The 25499-nt window shown below is 43.4% G+C and overlaps 2 protein-coding genes across 17 annotated transcripts in view; one reads left to right on the forward strand and one right to left on the reverse strand.

The window, feature by feature from the left end:
- dock7 (dedicator of cytokinesis 7) overlaps positions 1 to 14201 on the reverse strand; it is a 77461-nt gene extending 63260 nt beyond the window's left edge. For all 16 annotated transcript variants that reach the window (XM_046300193.1, XM_046300192.1, XM_046300187.1 and 13 more), the window contains exons 1-8: positions 14055 to 14201; positions 10677 to 10776; positions 9764 to 9939; positions 2691 to 2759; positions 2415 to 2544; positions 1833 to 2045; positions 1443 to 1528; positions 1277 to 1343 (exon numbers count right to left, since the gene is read on the reverse strand). In XM_046300193.1, coding sequence (XP_046156149.1) covers positions 1277 to 1343; positions 1443 to 1528; positions 1833 to 2045; positions 2415 to 2544; positions 2691 to 2759; positions 9764 to 9939; positions 10677 to 10776; positions 14055 to 14092 — 879 coding nt within the window. In that variant the 5' untranslated portion in view covers positions 14093 to 14201. The remainder of the gene's footprint in view (positions 1 to 1276; positions 1344 to 1442; positions 1529 to 1832; positions 2046 to 2414; positions 2545 to 2690; positions 2760 to 9763; positions 9940 to 10676; positions 10777 to 14054) is intronic.
- Positions 14202 to 14510: 309 nt separating this feature from the next.
- Positions 14511 to 24994, forward strand: atg4c (autophagy related 4C, cysteine peptidase). Its single transcript, XM_046300210.1, has 11 exons — positions 14511 to 14635; positions 15040 to 15179; positions 16301 to 16384; positions 16510 to 16749; positions 18453 to 18786; positions 18956 to 19026; positions 19717 to 19868; positions 21651 to 21729; positions 22506 to 22582; positions 23125 to 23244; positions 23632 to 24994. The coding sequence occupies exons 2-11, from the start codon at positions 15104 to 15106 to the stop codon at positions 23797 to 23799; spliced, it is 1401 nt and encodes a 466-aa protein (XP_046156166.1). The 5' UTR covers positions 14511 to 14635; positions 15040 to 15103; the 3' UTR covers positions 23800 to 24994.
- Positions 24995 to 25499: the final 505 nt, after the last annotated feature.

Genomic DNA, 25499 nt, shown 5'->3' on the forward strand with positions numbered 1-25499 from the left:
TAGTGGTTAGAGGCGGGTAGCCTAGTGGTTAGAGGCGGGTAGCCTAGTGGTTAGAGGCGGGTAGCCTAGTGGTTAGAGGCGGGTAGCCTAGTGGTTAGAGGCGGGTAGCCTAGTGGTTAGGGGGTAGCCTAGTGGTTAGAGGCGGGTAGCCTAGTGGTTAGAGGCGGGTAGCCTAGTGGTTAGAGGCGGGTAGCCTAGTGGTTAGAGGCGGGTAGCCTAGTGGTTAGAGGCGGGTAGCCTAGTGGTTAGAGGCGGGTAGCCTAGTGGTTAGAGGCGGGTAGCCTAGTGGTTAGAGGCGGGTAGCCTAGTGGTTAGAGGCGGGTAGCCTAGTGGTTAGAGGCGGGTAGCCTAGTGGTTAGAGGCGGGTAGCCTAGTGGTTAGAGTGTTGGACTAGTAACCGAAAGGTTGCTGGATCGAATCCCCGAGCTGACAAGGTAAAAATCTTTCATTCTGCCCCTGAACAATACAGTTAACCCACTGTTTTCCTAGGCAGTCATTGAAAAGAATGTGTTCTTAACAGACTTGCGGAGTTAATTAAAGATTAAATTAAAAATAAATGTAAAAACTGAGGGCTCTCCATTATCACACGTATGCATGTGACTGAACCTTAGTGTGTCTCTTCACAGTCCCAGTTGTTCCATAAGGTATATTTTTACAGTTTTTGAAATCTGATTCTATTGCTTGTATTAATTATCTGATGTGAAATAGAGTAGTCATGGCTCTATGTAGTACTGTGCGCCTCCCATAGTCTGTTCTGGACTTGTGGATCGTGAAGAGACCTCTGGTGGCATGTCTTGCGGGGTATGCATGGGTGCTAGTATTTTAAACAGACAGCTCGGTACATTCAGCTTGTCAACACCTCTTGCAAAAACAAATAATGATTAACAACCACACTGTCTGCTGGTCCTGAAGTGTGGTTCTGATTGAGAAATAAGTTGCACTATTCAATACCACATCTTAAATATAAAAATGTTCCTTACTGTAAATTGACTGAGAAGTCACATGGAAGACTGGGCGACTTGAGAGCAGAAACTTGACTTTTTTTAACAACAGTTACTTCTACCCTCTAGTGTTTATTGGGAATGAGAAAGGATTGAGTGGAGAGTCACTCATATAGATATATGGTACGATTTATAGAGCATTCAAACAAGGACAACAGGCCCAATAGACACTTTTATAGCCCAGTCATCTAGTTCACATGGACTTTAAATGGTTTTTCAGAGACTGACCCAACAACTCAGGGCAGAGTGGCATTGAGGAAAACACAACAACTTACCTTTCTCTTTTCCTTGACATCATATAAGGCCAAACAGGCGAATATGGGCTCAATTTCAATCTCAAACCTTCAAGGGGAAAAAGGATTGGGTCAGCAGAAGGCAGGTAAAAAGACAGTTAAAAGGCTTTGTAAAGGCTATGTGTGTGTGTGTGTGTCCTCCACTTACTTCAAGGACAAGCACTTGACGAGTAGCCTCTGGCCAAAATGTTCCTTAGGGACGTCAGGCACACAGTGGCGCTCTATGGGTTCTTCCTGAGGACGCAGATCCAAATGATAATTATAGGAAAACCATGAACATAATAAGTTATTGGAATGTACTGTGATGGAGCCCTGTATCTAAGGAAATAAAAAACATCATACTTAAAGTGTGAAATCAGTAGCGCGTGCTTCATGACTGTGCATAGCTTTACAAAGCCATATTAGACTGTGGTAATAGCATTACCATGGAAGATGATATGCATTAATGTGAGGAGACAGACATGCACTACGCCAAAGCAACAGCTGGCCTGACACTTCTAAAGATACTATCTGGAGGACGGTGTGTGTGTGTCTATACCTCATCGAGGGCGGGGTGCAGGGCGAAGAGCTCACGGTGGCGGTGGGACTTGCGCTGCTCCTCGTTGTGGCGGTCTATCTCCTCATTGGGGGCCCGGTCAAGCAGGTGGGGCAGGACGGCGTCAGGGACAGAGTTCTTCAGGTCAAAGATACTACAGGCCCAACTGCCACGCGGGGTGTCATCTATGGACATGGACCTACGCTTCAGATCATCCTGGAAGACGACAGAAAAACACAGGTCAGGGACTAAACATAAGACGGCCGCCCCGCTGCTACGGGTTCCCTCGCCAACCGCCCCGCTGCTACGGGTTCCCTCGCCAACCGCCCCGCTGCTACGGGTTCCCTCGCCAACCGCCCCGCTGCTACGGGTTCCCTCGCCAACCGCCCCGCTGCTACGGGTTCCCTCGCCAACCGCCCCGCTGCTACGGGTTCCCTCGCCAACCGCCCCGCTGCTACGGGTTCCCTCGCCAACCGCCCCGCTGCTACGGGTTCCCTCGCCAACCGCCCCGCTGCTACGGGTTCCCTCGCCAACCGCCCCGCTGCTACGGGTTACCTCGTCAACCGCCCCATTGCTACGGGTTACCTGGTCGTCCTGGTAAGTGCTAACGTCTGGCATCTCATCGGCCTCAAACACCTGTTTGGGCAGGCCTTTCTGCCTCTCCTTCTGCCTGTCCAGGGTGTTAGGGTTAAATCCTGTACCAAGCTTATGGTATCTGTTGAAATAAGCAGAACAGAACATGAGTGTTAAGCTAAATAACTAGTAGCTATGTGTTAAAAAAATTTAAATTGGGGGTGTTAAAGTTGAATGAATTGGTCTTATAAATGGAAAAGCTCCTTAAATAACAGAGAGGAGCCTTACTTTCTGTTGACGATGGCCCAGTCCTCAGTGTAGGACCTGACACAATCTCTGACATGGGCGTCATTGTCCCTGGAACACAAAGAGACACAGCATTTCACAGTACCGGTTTCAGTTTCAATACCAGGGGTGTATTCATTGAAGTTAAACGTTCAGATAGAAACGCAATCAATAAAGCAAACGCAATGACCTATTTTACCTGACAAATACTCATTTCTGTCAGTTCACGTCTGTTTAGACAACACATTTATATCTTACCAGACCCCAGGCTGCAGCCATCAGACACCATCAACAGACAGTGTTAAATCAATAACGCTAATGAATCGCTATACTGCAGCAAATGTCCTGTCTGTATAGAGCACGGTAGCAACAGCAGCCATAGTAATATAATTAATAAAACCTAACCCTGGCAATGTGACTGGTAAACTCATGGGCTGCCTGGTATTGTGATGCATGATTTCCATGGTAATGTAGAACTTTCATTTAAAATGATGCTAACCAATGTGGCTCATGCAGTGGAATGTATTTTTTGTCTTGTCAGCTGAGATTATTCAACAAATCATAGCATAGATTGATGGGTACACTACCTGCTTTGCCTCTACGAGTACACTTGCAATGGCCGCCAGTCCACCCATTATACAGTCATTGACTTTTCCCGACGCCCGTTCTATTCATTCTATTTCTATTAGAGGTCGACCGATTATTAATTTTCAACGCCGATACCGATACAGATTATTGTAGGACAAAAAAAGCCAATACCGATTAATCAGCTGATTTTTTAAATGTATTTGTAATAATGACAATTACAACAATACTGAATGAACACTTATTTTAACTTAATATAATACATCAATAAAAATCTATTTAGCCTCAAATAAATAATGAAACATGTTCAATTTGGTTTAAATAATGCAAAAACAAAGTGTTGGAGAAGAAAGTAAAAGTGCAATATGTGCCATGTAAAAAAGCTAACATTTAAGTTCCTTGCTCAGAACATATGAAAGCTGGTGGTTCCTTTTAACATGAGTCTTCAATATTCCCAGGTAAGAAGTTTTAGGTTGTAGTTATTTTGGAATAGGACTATTTCGCTCTATACCATTTGTATTTCATATACCTTTGGCTATTGGATGTTTTTATAGGCACTTTAGTATTGCCAGTGTAACAGTATAGCTTCCGTACCTCTCCTCGCTCTTCCCTGGGCTCGAACCAGGAACACAACGACAACAGCCACACCCGAAGCAGCGTTACCCATGCAGAGCAAGGGGAACAACTACTCCAAGTCTCAGAGTGAGTGACGTTTGAAACGCTAAATGCTACTAGCTAGCCATTTCACATGGGTTACACCAGCCTAATCTCGGGAGTTGATAGGCTTGAAGTCATAAACAGCAGAGCTGCTGGCAAAACGCACGAAAGTGCTGTTTGAATGAATACTTATGAGCCTGCTGGTGCCTACCATCGCTCAGACTGCTGAAACAAATCAGACTTAATTATAACATAACACACAGAAATGTGAGCCATAGGTCATTAATATGGTCGAATCCGGAGACTATCATCTCGAAAACAAGACATTTATTCTTTCAGTGAAATACGGAACCGTTACGTATTTTATCTAACGGGTGGCATCCATCAGTTTAAATATTCCTGTTACATTGCACAACCTTCAATGTTATGTCATAATTACATAAAATTCTGGCAAATAAGGCGGCCCAAACTGTTGCATATACATTGACTCTGGGTGCAATGAACACAAGAGAAGTGACACAATTTCACCTGGTTAATATTGCCTGCTAACCTGGATTTCTTTTAGCTAAATATGCAGGTTTAAAAATATATACTTCTGTGTATTGATTTTAAGAAAGGCATTGGTGTTTAAGGTTAGGTACACATTGGAGCAAGTCCTTTTTCACGAATGCGCACTGCATCGATTATATGCAACACAGGACACGCTAGATAAACTAGTAATAGCCTCCCGGGTGGCACAGTGGTTAAGGGCACTGTACTGCAGCGCCAGCTGTGCAATCAGAGACTCTGGGTTCGCGCCCAGGCTCTGTCGTAACCGGGAGGGCTTGGTCGGTAGGGATGTCCTTGTCTCAGCGCGCACCAGCGACTCCTGTGGCTGGCCGGGCGCAGTGCACGCTAACCAAGGTTGCTAGGTTGCTTTTTTTTTTTTTTTTTTTTTTTAGTGAAGTCTTTTACACCTTGAGTGTAAAAGACATACTTCCGGCGCCGACTGAGATGGCCGCCTCGCTTCGCGTTCCTAGGAAACTATGCAGTTTTTTGTTTTTTTACGTGTTATTTCTTACATTAGTACCACAGGTCATCTTAGGTTTCATTACATACAGTCGAGAAGAACTACTGAATATAAGATCAGCGTCAACTCACCATCAGTACGACCAAGAATATGTTTTCCGCGACGCGGATCCTGTGTTCTGCCTTACAAACAGGACAACGGAATGGATCGCATGCAGCGACCCAAGGAAACGACTCCGAAAAAGAGGGAAACGCGGCGGTGTTCTGGTCAGACTCCGAAAAAGGGCACATCGCGCACCACTTCCCAGTATTCTTCTTGCCAATGTCCAGTCTCTCGACAACAAGGTTGATGAAATCCGAGCAAGGGTGGCATTCCAGAGGGACATCAGAGACTGCAACGTTCTCTGCTTTACGGAAACATGGCTTACTGGGAAAACGCTATCCAGGGCGGTGCAGCCAACGGGTTTCTCCACGCATCGCGCCGACAGAAACAAACATCTATCTGGTAAGAAGAGTGGCGGGGGCGTATGCCTCATGACTAACGGGACATGGTGTGATGAAGGAAACATACAGGAACTCAAATCCTTCTGTTCACCTGATTTAGAATTCCTCACAATCAAATGTAGACCGCATTATCTTCCAAGAGAATTCTCTTCGATTATAATCACAGCCGTATATATCCCCCCCAAGCAGACACATCGATGGCTCTGAACGAACTTTATTTAACTCTTTGCAAACTGGAAAACATTTATCCGGAGGCTGCATTCATTGTAGCTGGGGATTTTAACAAAGCCAATCTGAAAACAAGACTCCCTAAATTTTATCAGCATATCGATTGCCCAACCAGGGGTGGTAAAACCTTGGATCATTGTTACTCTAACTTCCGCGACGCATATAAGGCCCTGCCCCGCCCCCCTTTCGGAAAAGCTGACCACGACTCCATTTTGCTGATCCCTGCCTACAGACAGAAATTAAAACAAGAGGCTCCCACGCTGAGGTCTGTCCAACGCTGGTCAGACCAAGCTGACTCTACACTCCAAGACTGCTTCCATCACGTGGACTGGGACATGTTTCGTATTGCGTCAGATGGGAATATTGACGAATACGCTGATTCGGTGTGCGAGTTCATTAGAACGTGCGTCGAAGATGTTGTTCCCATAGCAAAGATAAAAACATTCCCTAACCAGAAACCGTGGATTGATGGCAGCATTCGCGTGAAACTGAAAGCGCGAACCACTGCTTTTAATCAGGGCAAGGTGTCTGGCAACATGACTGAATACAAACAGTGCAGCTATTCCCTCCGTAAGGCTATCAAACAAGCTAAGCGTCAGTACAGAGACAAAGTGGAATCTCAATTCAATGGCTCAGACACAAGAGGCATGTGGCAGGGTCTACAGTCAATCACGGACTACAAGATGAAATCCAGCCCAGTCACGGACCAGGATGTCTTGCTCCCAGGCAGACTAAATAACTTTTTTGCCCGCTTTGAGGACAATACAGTGCCACTGACACGGCCTGCAACGGAAACATGCGGTCTCTCCTTCACTGCAGCCGAGGTGAGTAAGACATTTAAACGTGTTAACCCTCGCAAGGCTGCAGGCCCAGACGGCATCCCCAGCCGCGCCCTCAGAGCATGCGCAGACCAGCTGGCCGGTGTGTTTACGGACATATTCAATCAATCCCTATACCAGTCTGCTGTTCCCACATGCTTCAAGAGGGCCACCATTGTTCCTGTTCCCAAGAAAGCTAAGGTAACTGAGCTAAACGACTACCGCCCGTAGCACTCACTTCCGTCATCATGAAGTGCTTTGAGAGACTAGTCAAGGACCATATCACCTCCACCCTACCTGACACCCTAGACCCACTCCAATTTGCTTACCGCCCAAATAGGTCCACAGACGATGCAATCTCAACCACACTGCACACTGCCCTAACCCACCTGGACAAGAGGAATACCTATGTGAGAATGCTGTTCATCGACTACAGCTCGGCATTCAACACCATAGTACCCTCCAAGCTAGTCATCAAGCTCGATACCCTGGGTCTCGACCCCGCCCTGCGCAACTGGGTACTGGACTTCCTGACGGGCCGCCCCCAGGTGGTGAGGGTAGGCAACAACATCTCCTCCCCGCTGATCCTCAACACGGGGGCCCCACAAGGGTGCGTTCTGAGCCCTCTCCTGTACTCCCTGTTCACCCACGACTGCGTGGCCACGCACGCCTCCAACTCAATCATCAAGTTTGCGGACGACACAACAGTGGTAGGCTTGATTACCAACAACGACGAGACGGCCTACAGGGAGGAGGTGAGGGCCCTTGGAGTGTGGTGTCAGGAAAATAACCTCACACTCAACGTCAACAAAACTAAGGAGATGATTGTGGACTTCAGGAAACAGCAGAGGGAACACCCCCTATCCACATCGATGGAACAGTAGTGGAGAGGGTAGCTAGTTTTAAGTTCCTCGGCATACACATCACAGACAAACTGAATTGGTCCACTCACACTGACAGCGTCGTGAAGAAGGCGCAGCAGCGCCTATTCAACCTCAGGAGGCTGAAGAAATTCGGCTTGTCACCAAAAGCACTCACAAACTTCTACAGATGCACAATCGAGAGCATCCTGGCGGGCTGTATCACCGCCTGGTACGGCAACTGCTCCGCCCTCAACCGTAAGGCTCTCCAGAGGGTAGTGAGGTCTGCACAACGCATCACCGGGGGCAAACTACCTGCCCTCCAGGACACCTACACCACCCGATGTTACAGGAAGGCCATAAAGATCATCAAGGACATCAACCACCCGAGCCACTGCCTGTTCACCCCGCTATCATCCAGAAGGCGAGGTCAGTACAGGTGCATCAAAGCTGGGACCGAGAGACTGAAAAACAGCTTCTATCTCAAGGCCATCAGACTGTTAAACAGCCACCACTAACATTGAGTGGCTGCTGCCAACACACTGTCATTGACACTGACCCAACTCCAGCCATTTTAATAATGGGAATTGATGGGAAATGATGTAAATATATCACTAGCCACTTTAAACAATGCTACCTTATATAATGTTACTTACCCTACATTATTCATCTCATATGCATATGTATATACTGTACTCTACAACATCGACTGCATCCTTATGTAACACATGTATCACTAGCCACTTTAACTATGCCACTTTGTTTACTTTGTCTACACACTCATCTCATATGTATATACTGTACTCGATACCATCTACTGTATGCTGCTCTGTACCATCACTCATTCATATATCCTTATGTACATGTTCCTTATCCCCTTACACTGTGTATAAGACAGTAGTTTTGGAATTGTTAGTTAGATTACTTGTTGGTTATCACTGCATTGTCGGAACTAGAAGCACAAGCATTTCGCTACACTCGCATTAACATCTGCTAACCATGTGTATGTGACAAATAAAATTTGATTTGATTTGATTTTGATTTGGTGCACGGTGTTTCCTCCGACACATTGGTGAGGCTGGCTTCCGGGTTGGATGCGCGCTGTGTTAAGAAGCAGTGCAGCTAGGTTGGGTTGTATATCGGAGGACTCATGACTTTCAACCTTCGTCTCTCCCGAGCCCGTACGGGAGTTGTAGCGATGAGACAAGATAGTAGCTACTAAACAATTGGATACCACGAAATTGGGGAGAAAAAAAAGGGGTAAAAATTTCAATAAAATATTTTTTTAAATATATATATAAAAATAAAAAATAGATAAATAGATATCAAGTGATAATGATTATGATTGATTGTTTTTTTATAAGTTTAATGCTAGCCAGCAACTTACCTTGGCTTCTTACTGCATTCGTGTAACAGGCGGGCTCCTCGTGAGGCAGGTGGTTAGAGCGATGGACTAGTAACCGAAAGGTTGCAAGATTGAATCCCTGAGCTGACAAGGCAATTCTATAGACGCCGTAAAGGAGTCAATGGAATGCAGACATTCCACTGACCAGATTGTAAAATCAGGTTTGTTGAATGTGCACCAAAGTGGATATTCATCAAATCCATTATGATTTAGGGAATTGTAACAGGCCCACAGTGTGGTTACTTAAGTCCAATTTTGATATATTTGTCTGTTTTTGCTGCATAACATGCAAAAGTGGTCATTTTTCAGGTTTAGAAGAAGTGACTGCTAAATGCTAACTCCTGTTCATATAAGCTGGTTAGCATAGCTAAACATAGTGTGAAATACACATAAACAATAACCTAAATGAAGGCTAATCTTGCTGGAGGGTAACAGTGTAAAGTGATAATTCCCCCACGTGTTTCCATAGCAATTGAATTGTTTTTGTCGGGTTCAATTTTTTATTTTTACTGCATCTATGTGACTCACGCCAAAATCAGATCAGCTTTATTCATTGGGTAAATCAATGTGTCTAAATCAGGTTAGAGGATAGGAGGAGTAACATCCATTTGCTGTACTAGAGTTAGTTAGACCTGATGTAGCCCTACTTCTATAGCTAGAGGGCCCCAACAACATCTCTACTGATAATACAGACTCTACTGGTTCAGTAAGGTGCTTTCCCCAGCCTTCCTGATGAGGTATATCCCCACCAAGCTCCAGCAGTTGGACAGATGTGGAGTGTTACAGTGGGTTTTTTCAGTTTGGTTAGGGTTTTAATTTGAGGGGTTATGAGCTTTTGCAGTACACTGTACTTTTTTCCCATTTTCTTCTTTTTTTGCAGTGTAAAGCAATTTGTGACAACTGTATGTAAAAAGAGCTTTATAAATACATTTTATTGGTTGATTAAGCTGATTGATGGTCCTCAGTACCAACTCTAACCCAGCCAGTCGAGCCGTCCCCAGCAGCACCTACCCTTCCTCAGGCACGGCCTGTCCCACGGTACGACACTCTCTGGGGGTGTATACCACTTCGATGTCATCCGGGGGGAAATCGATAAGGTCCCTCAGGGGGCCCGACTCGATGATGGGGGGATGGGTGATGAGGTACTCCTCAAAGTCCACCGGCTCCACCGCCTCTGTGAGAGGAACCTGGAAACAGAGAGGAAAGGCTGTGTGAGTGAGTGCCAATTCAGAACTTAATAGGACTGCCTATGAAACTGGGTTAGCTGCCAAAAATAAATAATCCCCAAAAAGTCCAGCTGGATTACTAGCAAAGAAATGTGGCTTTGATGCAGGTCACAAGACAAGTTCTAGCCCTGGAACCTTTTTTTAAAAAATCTAAACTTTCAGGGAACTGTATATTTTATATTGGCAGACAGACACTTTGGATTACTGAGGAAATGCTCACAACCCTGATGTAACTAGAAAAGCAAGTCCTGGCAAGCAAACCACCTCAGGCATAGTAGAATGGCTTTATAGGTTTGCTTCTGTCTATTTCTAAAAACAAAGCACCCCGGGGGAGTCTAATTCCTCACTAAGTTCAGTTAAAGCTTTTGGGGGGAATTTAGAACACAATCCGTTCACAGTTGAATTAAACAGTCAGCTTTAGCCTAATTAAGGATGGTTATTTGCTCCTTCAGCTCAGCGGTAGTCGGAACTAGGGAGAGGACACCAATTAGGGCTGTATTATTTTGGCACAAGGTCGCTAAAAGTCAATGGGCTGCCTCAGCAAACACTTACTGGTGGCGTGGGCCAGGCCGTGTAGTCCCTGACCACACTATAATAGGGGTGAGAGGGTGTGAAGAATGGACCTTAACTGTTAGCAGATACACTCCAACCCTATTTCCCTCCCTGAACACCAAGATGCATTGTGTGTAGGTACTTACGGTGTTGCTGGCGGCGGCACCCACGTTGAGGTTCTTGAGGAGCTGTGGGGAGCCCCCATACTGACCAGCGATCTGTTTTCTCACCTCGGCTGCTACAGTTCTGCAGGGAAGAGAGGGAGAAGCTTAGCAGTGAATGTCAAGCTGTCGTGTTACATCATGCCAAACAGGTAACAGACTCAGATAAAAGATGTAGGCCTATAGCTTGTGTCTATATTTCTTATCTATTCCATCTAGGCTTTGCTTATATTCAACACAGTCATAGATGATGCCTCCAGGCTGCTTACGGTAAAGCCATCTTATACACGAGTTTGAAAAGGGCACGCGAAAGACAGGGCAGTGTGTAAGCGGAATACGTTATTAGAGAAGACCATTAACTGCAGTGGTCTGGTCACTCCACAGGTCAGGTACAGTAGTCAAGTCCAGCAGTTCTGTTGTGGGCCAAACATTACTATTATGGTCCCTGCTGTGGCTCAGGGCTCTCTCTCCCTGGCCCTGCTGATGGCCTTACTGCCCCCTCTGATACGGCACTATATCACTACACAGAGGAGAGAGAACAAATAAAATTCCCTGGACCTCCGTCAGCAACACAAAGCGCTTGGCTAGGCAACTGCTGCTGACTGACTGCACCACTCTGTGCGCCTTTAAATCACAGCCACCATCAAAACCCCTCCTCGTACCCTTGAACAAAACAACTACGCAGCACTAGCCCAGGGAGGGAGGCACAAACAAACAACAAATTACAAAATGTCACATGAGGAACTTTAAGAGATGGAGAGAGGGATGAGAGGGTGACCAGAGGCAGGTTAGGTCAGAGAAAAGGTAACAGGCAGCTAGGCCAATAACATGAATGCATTTCTGAATCTCAGGCAAGTGTAAATATAGCGTATAACTTTCCAAGTCAGGAAAGACATTATGATGTAGGCTAGGCCTAGATATACAGGTGGCTACTGCAGTGCTGTCACCTGGATAACAGGCAGATGCACTGAACCAGCTACAATATATAGCACTGTTCTGCTGCTAGGGCTTATACTCAGGACCTTTATTAAGCCTACCTGGTCACTGCTCCGGACAGAAGAGGAGGAACAGACAGCATGATACAGGCAGGCTAGTGCGCTCCTTGCATCATTTGGAACACAAGGTCACCTCATACACACACACCTAAAGCTGCAATATGTAACGTTTTGGACAACCAGAACAAATTCACATAGAAATATGAGTTATAGACCTGTAATTAAAAGTAAAACCAAACTGATAGTAAAAAGTAATATAACACTGAAAGTAAAGCAAAAACTAAACTTAAATGGGAAACATAGAAAGAGCTAAGAAAAGATGAACCACTTTTTAGACATGCTTTCAATGAAAATTACAGATGTATACAACACATTCCTATGTGAATTTTGTCAGGTTGCCCAAAAAGTTACATATTGCGGCTTTAAATGCAAAACACAATCAGACATTGTTTTGGCCTGACTTAATGAGAAAGAACTGAAACTCAGTCTCAACTCCAAAGCTGAAAAGGGACTTTGAACAGGCCTCACTGTCTCTAAAGTCTTCCAAAAAGTTTATACTTTTTGAGATGACATTTGGGAAGCAAAGACTGAACAGAAATACTTTTCTTCAGATCAGACAATATACAGAATAGAGCCATACTCCCCCAGTCCTCCTAATAAAAAAAGACAGCCAGACTCACACCAACAACAGAAGACATGCTGGATCAAATACCTGCTATTCATAGTCTCATTCTGTCAGTAATTTCTAAATAATACCAGGAGATGTCATCACATCACAGCATTCCAAAAACCCTCACAGATGATCCTTTGGGGGTGATGGTGCTCCTTCATCAAGCATGGAGGTCTGAGCTCAACCATAATGTATGTGTGTGTTTTACTATACTTGTGAGTACCAGAAGTCCATTTTTTCAGTCCTAACTTGCAAAATGGCTATTTTAATTTTAAAGGTTAGGTTTAGGGTTAAGGGAAAATATGATTTTAAAGGGGAATCAATTGTTGCTCCCCAAAAAGTCCTCAAGTATAGTATAGTATAGTGTGTGAGATTATTCTCTATATAAGGTTTATGTTCATAAATCACTTATTTGTTTCCCCTCTTCTTTATTTGTGCAGACATTCTTGGTAGGCCTATGTACTTTATGTTAACAACAACTGCTTCATAGATTCCTTTTTACACTCATGACTTGGCAAATGTCACAATAATGCAGACACTAGTCGCTCCTAAACTGAAACCAACCCCACAGCCACAATAATCATTATGAATAGGCCTATAATTTGCCTCCTGGCAGACTGCTGTCCTGTAAAAGTGTTTTTTTTTTACCTTTATTTAACTGGGCAAGTCAGTTAAGAACAACTTATTTTCAATGACGGCCTAGGAAAAGTTCAGGGGCAGAATGACAGATTTGTACCTTGTCAGCTCGGGGATTTGAACTTGCAACCTTTCGGTTACTAGTCCAACTCTCTAACCACTAGGCTGCCGGGCGGGGGGACTAAATACTGCTTAAAGGTGTCCTGTTCATGTGCTCTACCACATACAGTTTAAGTGTGATTTGTGCAACATAATATGACTAGCTACTTTCTGATGATTTGGCAGTTTCAGTTTGACAATTACAATCAATCAAAAGTTGGATGTTGTGATTGCTATATCATAAACAAAGCCAAGGGGTAACCAAACTCTTTCTTCGCATGTCAGATATGACCCATTTTCTACTCGATTGTTTTACATCCAGCTTTAATTCCACTGGCATGCACTGCAAGCAACGGAAATTGACACAAAGCCCTTTGTTCGTTTCAATAGACGTATTAGATCTGAATGCATACATTTAACTGGGGCAGATAGGTTTGATCATGTCGGACTTTTACAGGTAAACTAGTTAACATTCTCCATGACGATTTTAGCTACTGCATTGTTTGCTACGGTATCAATGAAGTCTCGTCGATGTGTCAGTGGCAACCACCCAGCCGTAGCCACCAAAGTAGCTCAGCTGTCTAACGTTACTACGGATTTTCTAGTAGTCTACACGCAGTCCAATGAATACTTAGCTAAATCCTTGTAAATAAAGATAATGGTTGTAATTGATAGTACGATAGATGTCAAAGATATAGTTCAAACCCGTATGTATGTAACCGCACGAGACAAAAATAACATTGCGAAAAACTGTTCTCTATGGGCGGGTCACTGGGGCATCTTTGATATGGCTAACGACAGCTAACTTGGATGGATGCTAGCTGGCTGGGCCTTAATTGCGAATGGCTTTGCTTTGAAATGGAACGCAGAGGGCGATAGGATTTTAAAGATTGAAAACGGTATAGCTTGAACGGGGGACTCTGTCAATGCAATCACTGTAAAAGTTAGAAGTAACTCCCTTACCTGCTGATTTTTTGGGCGAATGCGCGGCGCTCAGCCATAGCTGTAGCCGCTGATGTGCTTGGATTCACAGGCTTTCCACTACTCTCAGCTGCTGGGAAAAAAAAGAGACTGGGAATTAGCTACCGTAAACTCCTAAAGCAGGCGCACACGAACACACCCTGCCAGAGGTTAGACAGACTGTCGTTGTATGGCACCAAAAACGGAATTAATACAAGTGTCATAATGCCATTTGGCACATATTTACTGTTGAATAAATGTTCATTTTCAAATAGTTTATCACAACCTCACTGGATTCTTGAATTTCATGGAAGTCCCAATACATTGTCTGACTATAAATAATTTATGATAATGGAATGTTTTGGCACCCTAAACGCGAATTGTAAGTAATGGATCAATTAAAAATGAGGTCAGCAACAACAATTTAACTGTGTGACTGTAAAAGAGTGATGTGCTTGTAGTAGCCGCGCAGCAACATTTACGTTGCAGAATGATGCAAACACCGCGAGAGTCGCGTGCTTGGCTTGTGGTTTTGCTTCCTCAAAATGTAAACACTGGGAGCTGGTGAGCTAGCCAGATACACAGTAAGTATCAAACTGAAATGTGAACTTTTATGTTAAATTATTTGACATGTATAAATGTTTTCGAACGAGTCTCGGATGTATGTTGTTATACCGGAGACTGAACGCAAAGTTAAATTATTCGCGTGACTGCTAACTATCTGAACAATGTGTAAATTAGCTCGCTAACGTTAGCTAGCTTACTGTTTGCGCTCTGGCCAACTCCATTGCTTTCATTGTCAATCCAAACATGTTTGCCATGACACTTCCATAAGGAGATGGCTAGTGTAGAGATTAGGTAGCTAGCTGGGGGTTTAATGTTGTTAAACTGCTAGTCGGCAACACTGTAACGTTACCGTTTCAATTCAAACCCTTTGTATTTAACTAAAACGACAACATAAATGAATGTTATGTCCTTTCAAATGAAGCATTTCAGGAAGACAGTGCGGTTGTTAATGACGCTGGGATGAGTTCAATTTCCCGGTGGTCAAAATGGAGAATAAAGGGACTGATGAGGTGGAGAAATTGAAGACAAAGTTCTTGTCAGCATGGCACAATGTGAAGTACAGTAAGTGCATCGTAATGGTTATTCCAGACTCTCATTTAGCCGACTGTTATCTTCTACACGTTGCTGTCTCAATCCTTCTAATTTAAGTTAATTGACCTCGGCAATTTTAAAACAGGCTTTGTAAGATTTAACAGCTGTCAGCTGAGTTGTCATTCACTTCAGCACATGTTAGATGTGATAATTATCAGAGCATGTGTGATTATTCTGAATAGATAAGAATCAATTGTGGCTGACTCTGCAGCTTCTCAAGCATGTGTTTATAATCCATATAATTTCTATACGGATCCTCTGTCTGACCCTAGCAATACTATCTGTGCTTCAGATAGCTGATCATAACACAGTTACACCTTGTACTGTGGAGATTAAAAGGCCACTCTAAAATGTGCAGTTTTGTCACAAAACACAATTCCACATATGTCTCAAGTTTTGAAGGAGTGTGCAATTGGCATGCTGACCCCAGGAATGTCCACCAGAGCTGTTGCCAGAGTATAAACTGCCTCCCAACGTCGTTTTAGAGAAATTCTCAGTACGTCCTACCAGCCTCACAACCGCAGGCCACGTGTATGGCATCATGTGGGCGAGCTGATGTCAACATTGTGAACAGGGTGCCCCATGGTGGAGGTGGGGTTATGGTGTAGGCAGGCATATGCTACGGACAAAACGAACACAATTGCATTTTATCGGTGGCAATTTGAATGCACAGAGATACCTTGACGAGATCCTGAGGCCCACAATCACCAGCCTGATCAACTCTATGCGAAGGAAATGTGTTGTACTGCATGAGGCGACTGGTGGTTAAATCAGAAACTGACAGGTTTTCTGATCCACGCCCCTACCTTTTTTAAGGGGTCTTTGACCAACCGATGTGTATCTGTATTCTTAGTCATGTGAAATCTATAGATTGGAGCCTAATTTATTTATTTCAATTGACTGATTTCTGTATATGGACTGTAACTCAGTAAAATCTTTTGAAATTGTTCATGTTGTGTTTTATATTTTTGTTCAGTATAATAATATATGCCATTTAGATTTGCTTTTATCCATGATCTACCAACTAAGCTACTGAGTTCATTCACAACTACCTACCTATGGCTAATTAACTATTTCATTCTGATCTTTAGGTTGGGCTTTGAAGTCAAAAACCTACTTTAGCAGAAATTCCCCAGTGTTCCTCCTGGGGAAATGCTACCATTTTAAGGCTGACGGTAAGGTAACACACACACGTACTGATTTTCGGTCCGCATTGCTGTGTTCCCTTTCCGAATAGACTTACTCACTGACTCCTTTTCAATATGTAATTGATCTAATTGAATATGATTTCTTTGATCAGATGAGGATAGCCCAACAGAGAGCTGCAGCACTGAGGTCTGTGATGCACCCCCCGCCACAGGGGGTGACAACGTGGAGGCTTTCCGGAGGGACTTTGCGTCCCGTGTGTGGTTGACCTACAGAGAGGAGTTTCCTGCCCTGCCAGGCTCCTCCCTAACCTCTGACTGTGGCTGGGGCTGTATGCTAAGGGCGGGACAAATGATGCTGGCTCAGGCCCTCATACTACACTTCCTGGGCAGAGGTCAGTGGGATGGCAGTGGGCGAGGGTTGTGTTCTTTAGGCACTAAATGGAAGAAAACCTTTTGAAATGGGGACTACCAGAGGTGTATTCAAATGGGTTGAAACAGTAAGGGACTAACCTGAAATAATAATTTATATTGCTACAGTTTCTATAGTTGCTTTCTTACAGTGGTTTGCTATGTTGTGCACTGATGAGTATACCCCTGGTCCAGTAAGAAATACTTATTTTAGTTTTCCATTGCAAATAAATTAAATACATTTTTTGTTGCGTGCCCTAATGAATGCAATCCAAGTTTATAGCATGACCCTTATAACTCTTACTAAAAAAAGGAAAGTCCTTCATTCCTTTGTCAAACAATATCTGAGAATTTCATAATTGAATTAGTTTTGTTATTGAAGTGCTTTCTCTGTTCTTCACAGTAGGATCTCATGAGAGTCACACTAGTGAATATGAAACTAATTTACTACCATTTTAATGCAACCATTTAGAAAACAATATTTAAGCCTTAACTTGTTCTTCCACTGAATGTGAAATACAGTATGTCATTAAATAAATCTTTTAAGCTATAAAATGACTAATGGCCACTTAAAGAACTGAAATTGATCAATAAATATCTTTCATTCACTCTGCAAGGTCATTATGTTACTGCCTCGTGCCCAAGTCCGTCTCCTTTATGGCATTGGCCACTCACACCCTCACCACCCCAAGTGCCCACCCTGTTTGTAGGGCTAAAACGCTGTAAAAGTGAAATACTGGACATACTGAGAGGCCTATAATTGGACTATTATACAATGGGTTTTCTCATTCTCTTATTTAAAGTCAAACTCGACTATCTGTTATAGCAGAAGATTTAATCCCAAACTTTATTTCCCTGAGTTCTGAAACTCTATATTCTAAGAGTCTTTGGTCTGGAGAGTGTGGTTCGATGTCTGTCATAGACAACAGGGCAAATACTTGTGTATATATTTTCAGTTTGATAATTTCCGCGGTCGAGCTGAGAGCCAGAACCATTTGCTGTAGCTTTCTTGTGCTGAATGTAGCTTACGTTTTGTTTTCTCAAGATATTGGCATATTTGCAGAACATATTCATACGAATGTTTATTTATTTTTTACCCCTTTTTTCTCCCCAATTTCGTGGTATCCAATTGTTTAGTAGCTACTATCTTGTCTCATCGCTACAACTCCCGTACGGGCTCGGGAGAGACTAAGGTTGAAAGTCATGCGTCCTCCGATACACAACCCAACCAAGCCGCACTGCTTCTTAACACAGCGCGCATCCAACCCTGAAGCCAGCCGGGTGGAGGAAACAATGTGTCGGAGGAAACACCGTGCACCTAGCAACCTTGGTTAGCGCGCACTGCGCCCGGCCAGCCACAGGAGTCGCTGGTGCGCGATGAGACAAGGATTTCCCTACCGGCCAAACCCTCCCTAACCCGGATGACGCTAGGCCAATTGTGCGTCGCCCCACGGACCTCCCGGTCGCGGCCGGTTATGACAGAGCCTGGGCGTGAACCCAGAGTCTCCCGTGGCACAGCTGGCGCTGCAGTACAGCGCCCTTAACCACTGCGCCACCCGGGAGGCCGTACAAATGTTTTAATATTAAAATGATTTCCTTCGCTAGCAGAGTGTTCGACTAACAAAATGGAAAATATATACCAGATGTTAAAAAATCCCTTTGACCCTCCTCTGTCTGTGTGCCTTAGACTGGATGTGGTCGGAGGCGTTGGCCCTCCAGCCTCTGGACACAGAGACCTGGACCACCAGTGCAGCCAAGCGTCTTGTGGCCAGCCTGGAGGCCTCACTGCAGGGAGAGAGGCCCTCGGGCCCAGGACCAATGCTTCATGCTCCAGGGGCCCCTGGAAGAGTGGAGGAGGCTGACATCCACCAGAGGGAGGTCTACCACCGTACCCTGGTGTCCTGGCTTGGGGACAGCCCTCAGGCACAGCTGGGTGTCCACAGACTGGTGGAGTTAGGCCTGGTGTCTGGGAAACGGGCAGGGGACTGGTATGGCCCTGCAGTGGTGGCACACATCCTGAGGTGGGTCTGGTTCTAGGGTTACATTAATGCTGTTTCACACATCCTGAAATGGGTCTGGTTCTAAAGTTACATATCCTGAGGTGGGTCTGGTTCTAGGGTTACATTAATGCTGTTTCACTCATTCTTGGTGGCCACCAAATAACTATCTTTCCCTCTCTTTCACTCTTAGAAAAGCTGTAGAGGAGGCAACAGACCCTGGGCTGTCGGGCATAACTGCTTATGTCTCCCAGGACTGTACAGGTATGACACATGAACCTCCTCGGGGCCCAAGGTCTGGGCATCTCATCAGGAGAAACACAGTGTAGGAGGACAATGTATATAGAGCTTGAATGGAGAGCGAGAGCCAGGGAGGAGAGAGCGAGACTATAGATGGACAGAGAGGATCGAGGGAGGATGGGTAGAGAGAGAGAGAGCTGGCCAGGAGAGTGCTACAGAGGTGACAGGAGGCTAACCACCTCCTCTAACCCCCCCTGTCCCAAATCATCCTCCCTCCAATAACCTGGATTTTGAATGAAGTCATTATTCTCAACAGCGAGTGATTTGGTACTGGTTGTGTGACAGAGAGAGGCGAATGTTAAGATGAGAGCTGCAGGATCTAGACTCTGCCCCCTGTGTGAGGGGATCAGTGTGGGATCAGTAGTAGTGCACTATAAGAAAAAGAGATGTGGACAGCAGCAGTGGATTACACTCTTACTACTGTACAGAATACAGACACACTTATGATTGGAGACCTGGGTGAGAGAGTTGAGTACAGAAGTTGCTCTATAGCTTACCTGTGTAATAACACCTGACTGCATTTTCACTTTATAGTAAGAACATTCATGATCATTGCAAATGTCCTTCAGTGTGTGATAGCAGGGTTTAGAGGCAGGCAGATGACCAGGCAGGCGTTTGACCCCTGTCTGACCTCTGGTATTGATCCCTTTATAGTTTACAGTGCTGATGTCATCGATAGCCACCAGTCGTGTGTGGCTGGGGGAGCAGATGCCCTGCCCTTTACTGACAGCCGGGCGGTCATCATCTTTATCCCAGTCCGACTGGGGGGAGAGAAGACCAACCCAGAGTACTTCAGCTTTGTCAAGGTGGGAAAAACAATAGCCCTAACTCTTGTAGGATGATCCAGTCTAGAATGTAGGTTTAAGTGAGTCGTGATTTTAAAATCACTAATTCTGAATGTCCAGAAAACACGTAAACTTACTACCATTATGTTATATCAAACAAAGGGATCTCTAACCTAATCAGAGAGCCTGTGTATTAGCAAAAATACCTATGCAGTACTATATTTGAATTACAGATTCAGGTTAAAGGTCGTGTCTGCAGGAAAGTGACTTAATAAAAAGCATGAGCAGACACACACCCAGAAATGTTTGAAGAGTAAAGGTGAATAAACTGTATGAAAATGAAGTCCCACACTATACTTAATGTCCTCCCAACAATTGAATGGGTGAACTTCATCAATGCTTCCAACACGCCTTCAGTTTTTTTTTTTCTCACTTCTTTGCTGTTACGTTGCTGATGAAGTTTACCCATTCTATTGTTGGAAGCACATATAGTGTGCAAATTTCTTAATTTATTTTGTCTTAAAGGCCCAGTTCAGTCAAAAACCTGATTTGTCTTGTGTTTTATATATTTTTTCACAATGAGGTTGGAATAATATTGTGAAATTGTGAAAATTATGATAATGCCCTTTTAGTATAAGAGCTGTTTGAAAAGACCGCCTGATATTTCAGCCTGTTTTGGTGGGATGGAGTTTTGGCCTGCCTGGTGACATCACCAGGTGGTAAATTAGTTAGACCAATAAGAATGAGTTCCAAACCTCTCTGCCAATAACAGCTAGTTTTCAGTTTTCCCAGACAGTCTTATCAAAATTATTGGATGAGAAATTGCTCTTTGTTACTTTTTTTACCATTTTAATTTAAAATAATTACACTAAGGTACTTAATTTTTACACAGAAATGATTTGCTATTAATTTAAAAAAGGCTTTACCAGCACAGCTACTCATGAGTAGTAGTTCCCCTTCTCAGCTAATTTAGATATGATAACAGGGAGACAGTAGACAGCATTAGCTACAGAAGTACATAAACCTGTTCTATATGGCTGAGTATAAACCTGGAGACAGTATTAGCTACAGAAGTACATAAACCTGTTCTATATGGCTGAGTATAAACCTGGAGACAGTATTAGCTACAGCAGTACATAAACCTGTTCTATATGGCTGAGTATAAACCTGGAGACAGTATTAGCTACAGCAGTACATAAACCTGTTATAATACATATGGCTGAGTATAAACCTGGAGACAGTATTAGCTACAGCAGTACATAAACCTGTTATAATACATATGGCTGAGTATAAACCTGGAGACAGTATTAGCTACAGCAGTACATAAACCTGTTCTATATGGCTGAGTATAAACTTGGAGACAGTATTAGCTACAGCAGTACATAAACCTGTTATAATACATATGGCTGAGTATAAACCTGGAGACAATATTAGCTACAGCAGTACATAAACCTGTTCTATATGGCTGAGTATAAACCTGGAGACAGCATTAGCTACAGCAGTACATAAACCTGTTCTATATGGCTGAGTATAAACCTGGAGACAGTATTAGCTACAGCAGTACATAAACCTGTTCTATATGGCTGAGTATAAACCTGGAGACAGTATTAGCTACAGCAGTACATAAACCTGTTCTATATGGCTGAGTATAAACCTGGAGACAGTATTAGCTACAGCAGTACATAAACCTGTTCTATATAGCTGAGTATAAACCTGGAGACAGTATTAGCTACAGCAGTACATAAACCTGTTCTATATGGCTGAGTATTTGACCATGTGTCCCCTGGTCTCCATCCTCCTCAGAGCATATTGAGTCTGGAGTACTGTATTGGTATCATCGGGGGCAAGCCCAAACAGGCCTGCTACTTCGTGGGCTTTCAAGGTTAGTGTTTCACCCAGAAACCAACCTGGGGACTAAAGACTAGAGGACAGTGGAGATAATTTGCCGTACTGTCCCCCTCCTCTCTTCTCTCTGTATAAAGAGATAAAGTAAGTTCATGTGTTTGTGAGGAGAGGAGTGTGTGTGAAACAGCTCTTATTTTATTTTCTCTGACCCATCAAAGCCCTACTCATTTATCACAAGAGGTAAACATCCGAAGTTGTGTCCGTAATTGATTTCCATAGGAGACATTATGCATATAATTTTGTTCTCATCCATCCAGCGGGGCCCCAAAGTGAGCCACTCTCCATCACCTTCAGTGGACGGGAGGAACCTTCAGTTGTACATCTTGGCAGTCAATATTTACATTTTACCAATTTGAAATGAAGTGTCGGATGATGTCTAAATGGCAAGCAATACATTCTCCCTGTCAAGCGTCGACTCCGGCCCGCATACATCATATGCAAATGGTCGAATATAATTGCGTGTTTGTAAAAGTAATTTCCCCACACAAAAATTTAATGACAGCCCCTTTCTGTGGCTGGGAGGGAAAAATGTGCTTGTACAACAGCATTTGATTATGCAGAGTTGAATCCGCACTGGTCGACATTAAAAAACTGGAGGCGTATTTGACTGGAAGAATGCTAACAGTAGCCTAGCGAAATGACTTTTCTGCATAGAAATTGGAGGGAAGGAGTATGTCCGTCGCTCGTCGGTGTGGTAGCGTTTGTAATAATCAGATGTTTTTGAATAACTTGTCTTTTGTTTTGTCCTTGCAGATGACAGCTTGATTTACATGGACCCTCATTACTGTCAGTCTTTTGTGGATGTCAGCACTAACCATTTCCCTCTTCAGGTAATGGGAAATTACACTGAGCTGACTGGGGCTCAGTAATGTGAATTTAATAGTTTCTGTTAGTACTTAAGGGTATGAATCCTAAAGCAGCCTCCGTTCAATTACTGAGTCCCTGGCTGCTGATTTATTTGCTACTCAGATATGTGAGGCTGCTGTGGAGGAGAAATATGGAGAATATAGAGAGGCTCAGATACTATGATCCTGAATATTTCAGCAGTAGAACACATAAAAACCTGCATTTATCATTGACTACTGCATTGAAACTTCTCCTGATGCTTGTCTGTAGAGCCAGCACACAGTGGGACATGAGACCAGAAACAGAGTCTGATTTTTTTTTCACCAGTCTGAGTGTGTGACAACAGATGAATTTGAAATTCATTGCATTCATAAAACATAACATTTTATATTCATAAACTTTCCTACCTATTCCATACCTATCTTCAATACTTTACTGCATTATCACAATCAATTAAACAATATATTTTTCAATAACCAGTAATAATAATCGTCAATTTGACACAGCGAACATTTTGTATTTTTAGTCGTATCATTGCCCGTCGCCAAAGAAGATGCCTTTCAGTAAGATGGACCCCAGTTGTACCATAGGCTTTTACTCTAGAAGTGTCCAGGACTACCAGACAATCAGCCACGAACTGTCCAAGGTGGGTGAACTAAAGGCTTTACTGTTTAGTCAAAATCATCTTAGTTTATTTCTTAATCATTGTCATCAGATAAATGAATACCCAATATGAAAGCATAGAACGTGAGTGAGAGGAAAGCATATATGTGTTAACTGTGGATAAGTGTCTGCTATAATGACCGTATTATACAATACTCTGAATGTCTAAGAGAAGTTAAATCAACTGGCCATCTGGTGGCACTATTTAGCTGTTAATCTGAGGCAGTTGTCCTCTCTCTGCTCCCATCCCTGCCCTACAACTGTGTCTGTTGCTTTCATGCAGGATGCTCGCGTCTTAACTCAATTAAACTTTTTAGGCTTTTATATAACATTCGTTGTGTCTGTCTTTGTGTCTGTGTTTGTGTATCAGGTGTTGCTGCCATCAGCGAATGAGAAATACCCAGCATTCACTTTCATGCAAGGTCACGGAAGAGATTACAACCTTTCGGCGGAGTTGACCCCGGAGAAGAGGGAATGGCCGTTTATCCGTGACCCACAGAGAGCAGCCGCTACCGCTGGAGACTTCGTGCTGCTCTGAAGGTCAACGCTGCGGTCAAAGGTCATGGTCAGAGACTTTTTAAAACGACCAGCGAAGTGACTTTACCAGACAGACTGAAACCTGCTTATCAAAGGCCAGGACTCTATTCCATAATTATGAAAATACATAGCCAATATAAAAATGTTCTCACACCAGCATTCATGACTTAATACACAAAACCTAAAAATATTAAAATTGTTATCTTATACTGTAGATAGTTGCTGTTAGTTTTGATTGTTCTGTGGAAATCGGTAACATAGGGCAAAGGATCAAACAAACATACCATGGGTCTGTAAGCGCTATGAGGTTGCACTGAGGGTTATGCGATGTACTGTATCTTGTACACTGTGCATTATTGATACAGATGGAGAATTGGGTGCCTTGGCTTATTGGAAGACAAGCTCTCAGCCAAATATAAAACACATTTGCCTTGTAAGGTTCTGCACTTTAGGAGACGGTAGTCATCAGAGGTTATGTGTGAGGATATCACTGTGGTTCTATAGCTGGGCCTTATAACACAGTGAAGTGCTATAGGAGAGTGTCATTCAGACTATTTTTTTTAGAAGTGTGTAGAAATACTTTGATAGTCCTGAAGATTTTAATGGTAAAATATGTTCTAGGGTTACACTCTTATGATTTCGAGACCACATTTACATTAGTAGGAAAAGTTTTAGATTGCCAAATCATTTCAAAACGTCTTTGAATTTTCAAACAGCCATTTGAGAATTTCTGACCTTGAAAGGATATAGTACTTTGGTTCATGCATTTTTTTATTTCCCAAAGCAAATGAGTTGTCTAAATGGAAAGGTTTTCCAATGTCACAGTCAAACCCATCTATTAGAGGTGACATGTACAATGCCTTGCTTCTCTTTGTACTTTCACAATAATTACGAACTTTAAATATACGTTACCCACATACTAAGTTAATTGAGTAATCTCATTTAAATGGTGATATTTGTAGAAGCCACATTTTCTTATGTGGGTTGAATGTAATTGAAATGTTCAACTGTAAATGCATAAAGACAGCTACATTCTACCCATGTTGCAAAATGTTCCCAAAATGCATCTCTTTATTACAGTATTGATTCTCACACTGCTGTGTAGCAAAGTAGAATAAAGTCATAAAACTTTTGGATTCTCTGATCTGTGCACCTCTTTACAAGCAATAAAGAGAGAGATATCTCTTGGAAAAACATATTTGTTTTGTCTCATCTTGCCATGCATAATACAACACTTGTTTTGTTGAAATCCTGTTTATTACCCAGTCAAATGTACTAGATTAAAACTAATCGTATGTGCTAACCATCTCTACAGCCCATTAACCAGCCGGCGGGAAAAATGTGACCCTCTGACACAGGCTGGGATTGTGTCCGCCCGTGGAGGAAAAGAAAATATCCTCGTGCAACGACGCACTGTTGCCATGGGTAATATTTCTTGTGCCCCCATCGTTTGAGCTATGCTGTACATGTTTTCACGTACAATACAAATGATTGTATTGTGAGGAGCTTGGCCTTGGGTTAGGGGGTCAGAGGTCCCAGTTTTGGGGGGAAAGTTGCCCTTCTGAGAGGATGCCACGGTAGGGGTGAGGATGGAAAGAGAGACCGAGAGGAAGAATCAGGGATCTGTTCGCATGTCCGTTCACTGAGAGAGAGGAACCAGAGAGCTGGCAGAGAACATAATAGCATCATTTTAGAGGAAGT

The sequence above is a fragment of the Oncorhynchus gorbuscha genome, linkage group LG15 (genome assembly GCF_021184085.1).
Source record: "Oncorhynchus gorbuscha isolate QuinsamMale2020 ecotype Even-year linkage group LG15, OgorEven_v1.0, whole genome shotgun sequence".
NCBI lineage: Eukaryota > Metazoa > Chordata > Actinopteri > Salmoniformes > Salmonidae > Oncorhynchus > Oncorhynchus gorbuscha.

What these genes read in the sequence shown, in the direction of transcription:
- atg4c (XM_046300210.1), top strand. Translation starts at nt 15,104, where the DNA reads ATGGAGAATAAAGGGACTGATGAGGTGGAGAAATTGAAGACAAAGTTC. An exon ending in ATGGCACAATGTGAAGTACA is followed by an intron (nt 15,180 to 16,300) that starts GTAAGTGCATCG and finishes TCTGATCTTTAG; the next exon opens with GTTGGGCTTTGAAGTCAAAA. An exon ending in CTAACCATTTCCCTCTTCAG is followed by an intron (nt 22,583 to 23,124) that starts GTAATGGGAAAT and finishes TTGTATTTTTAG; the next exon opens with TCGTATCATTGCCCGTCGCC.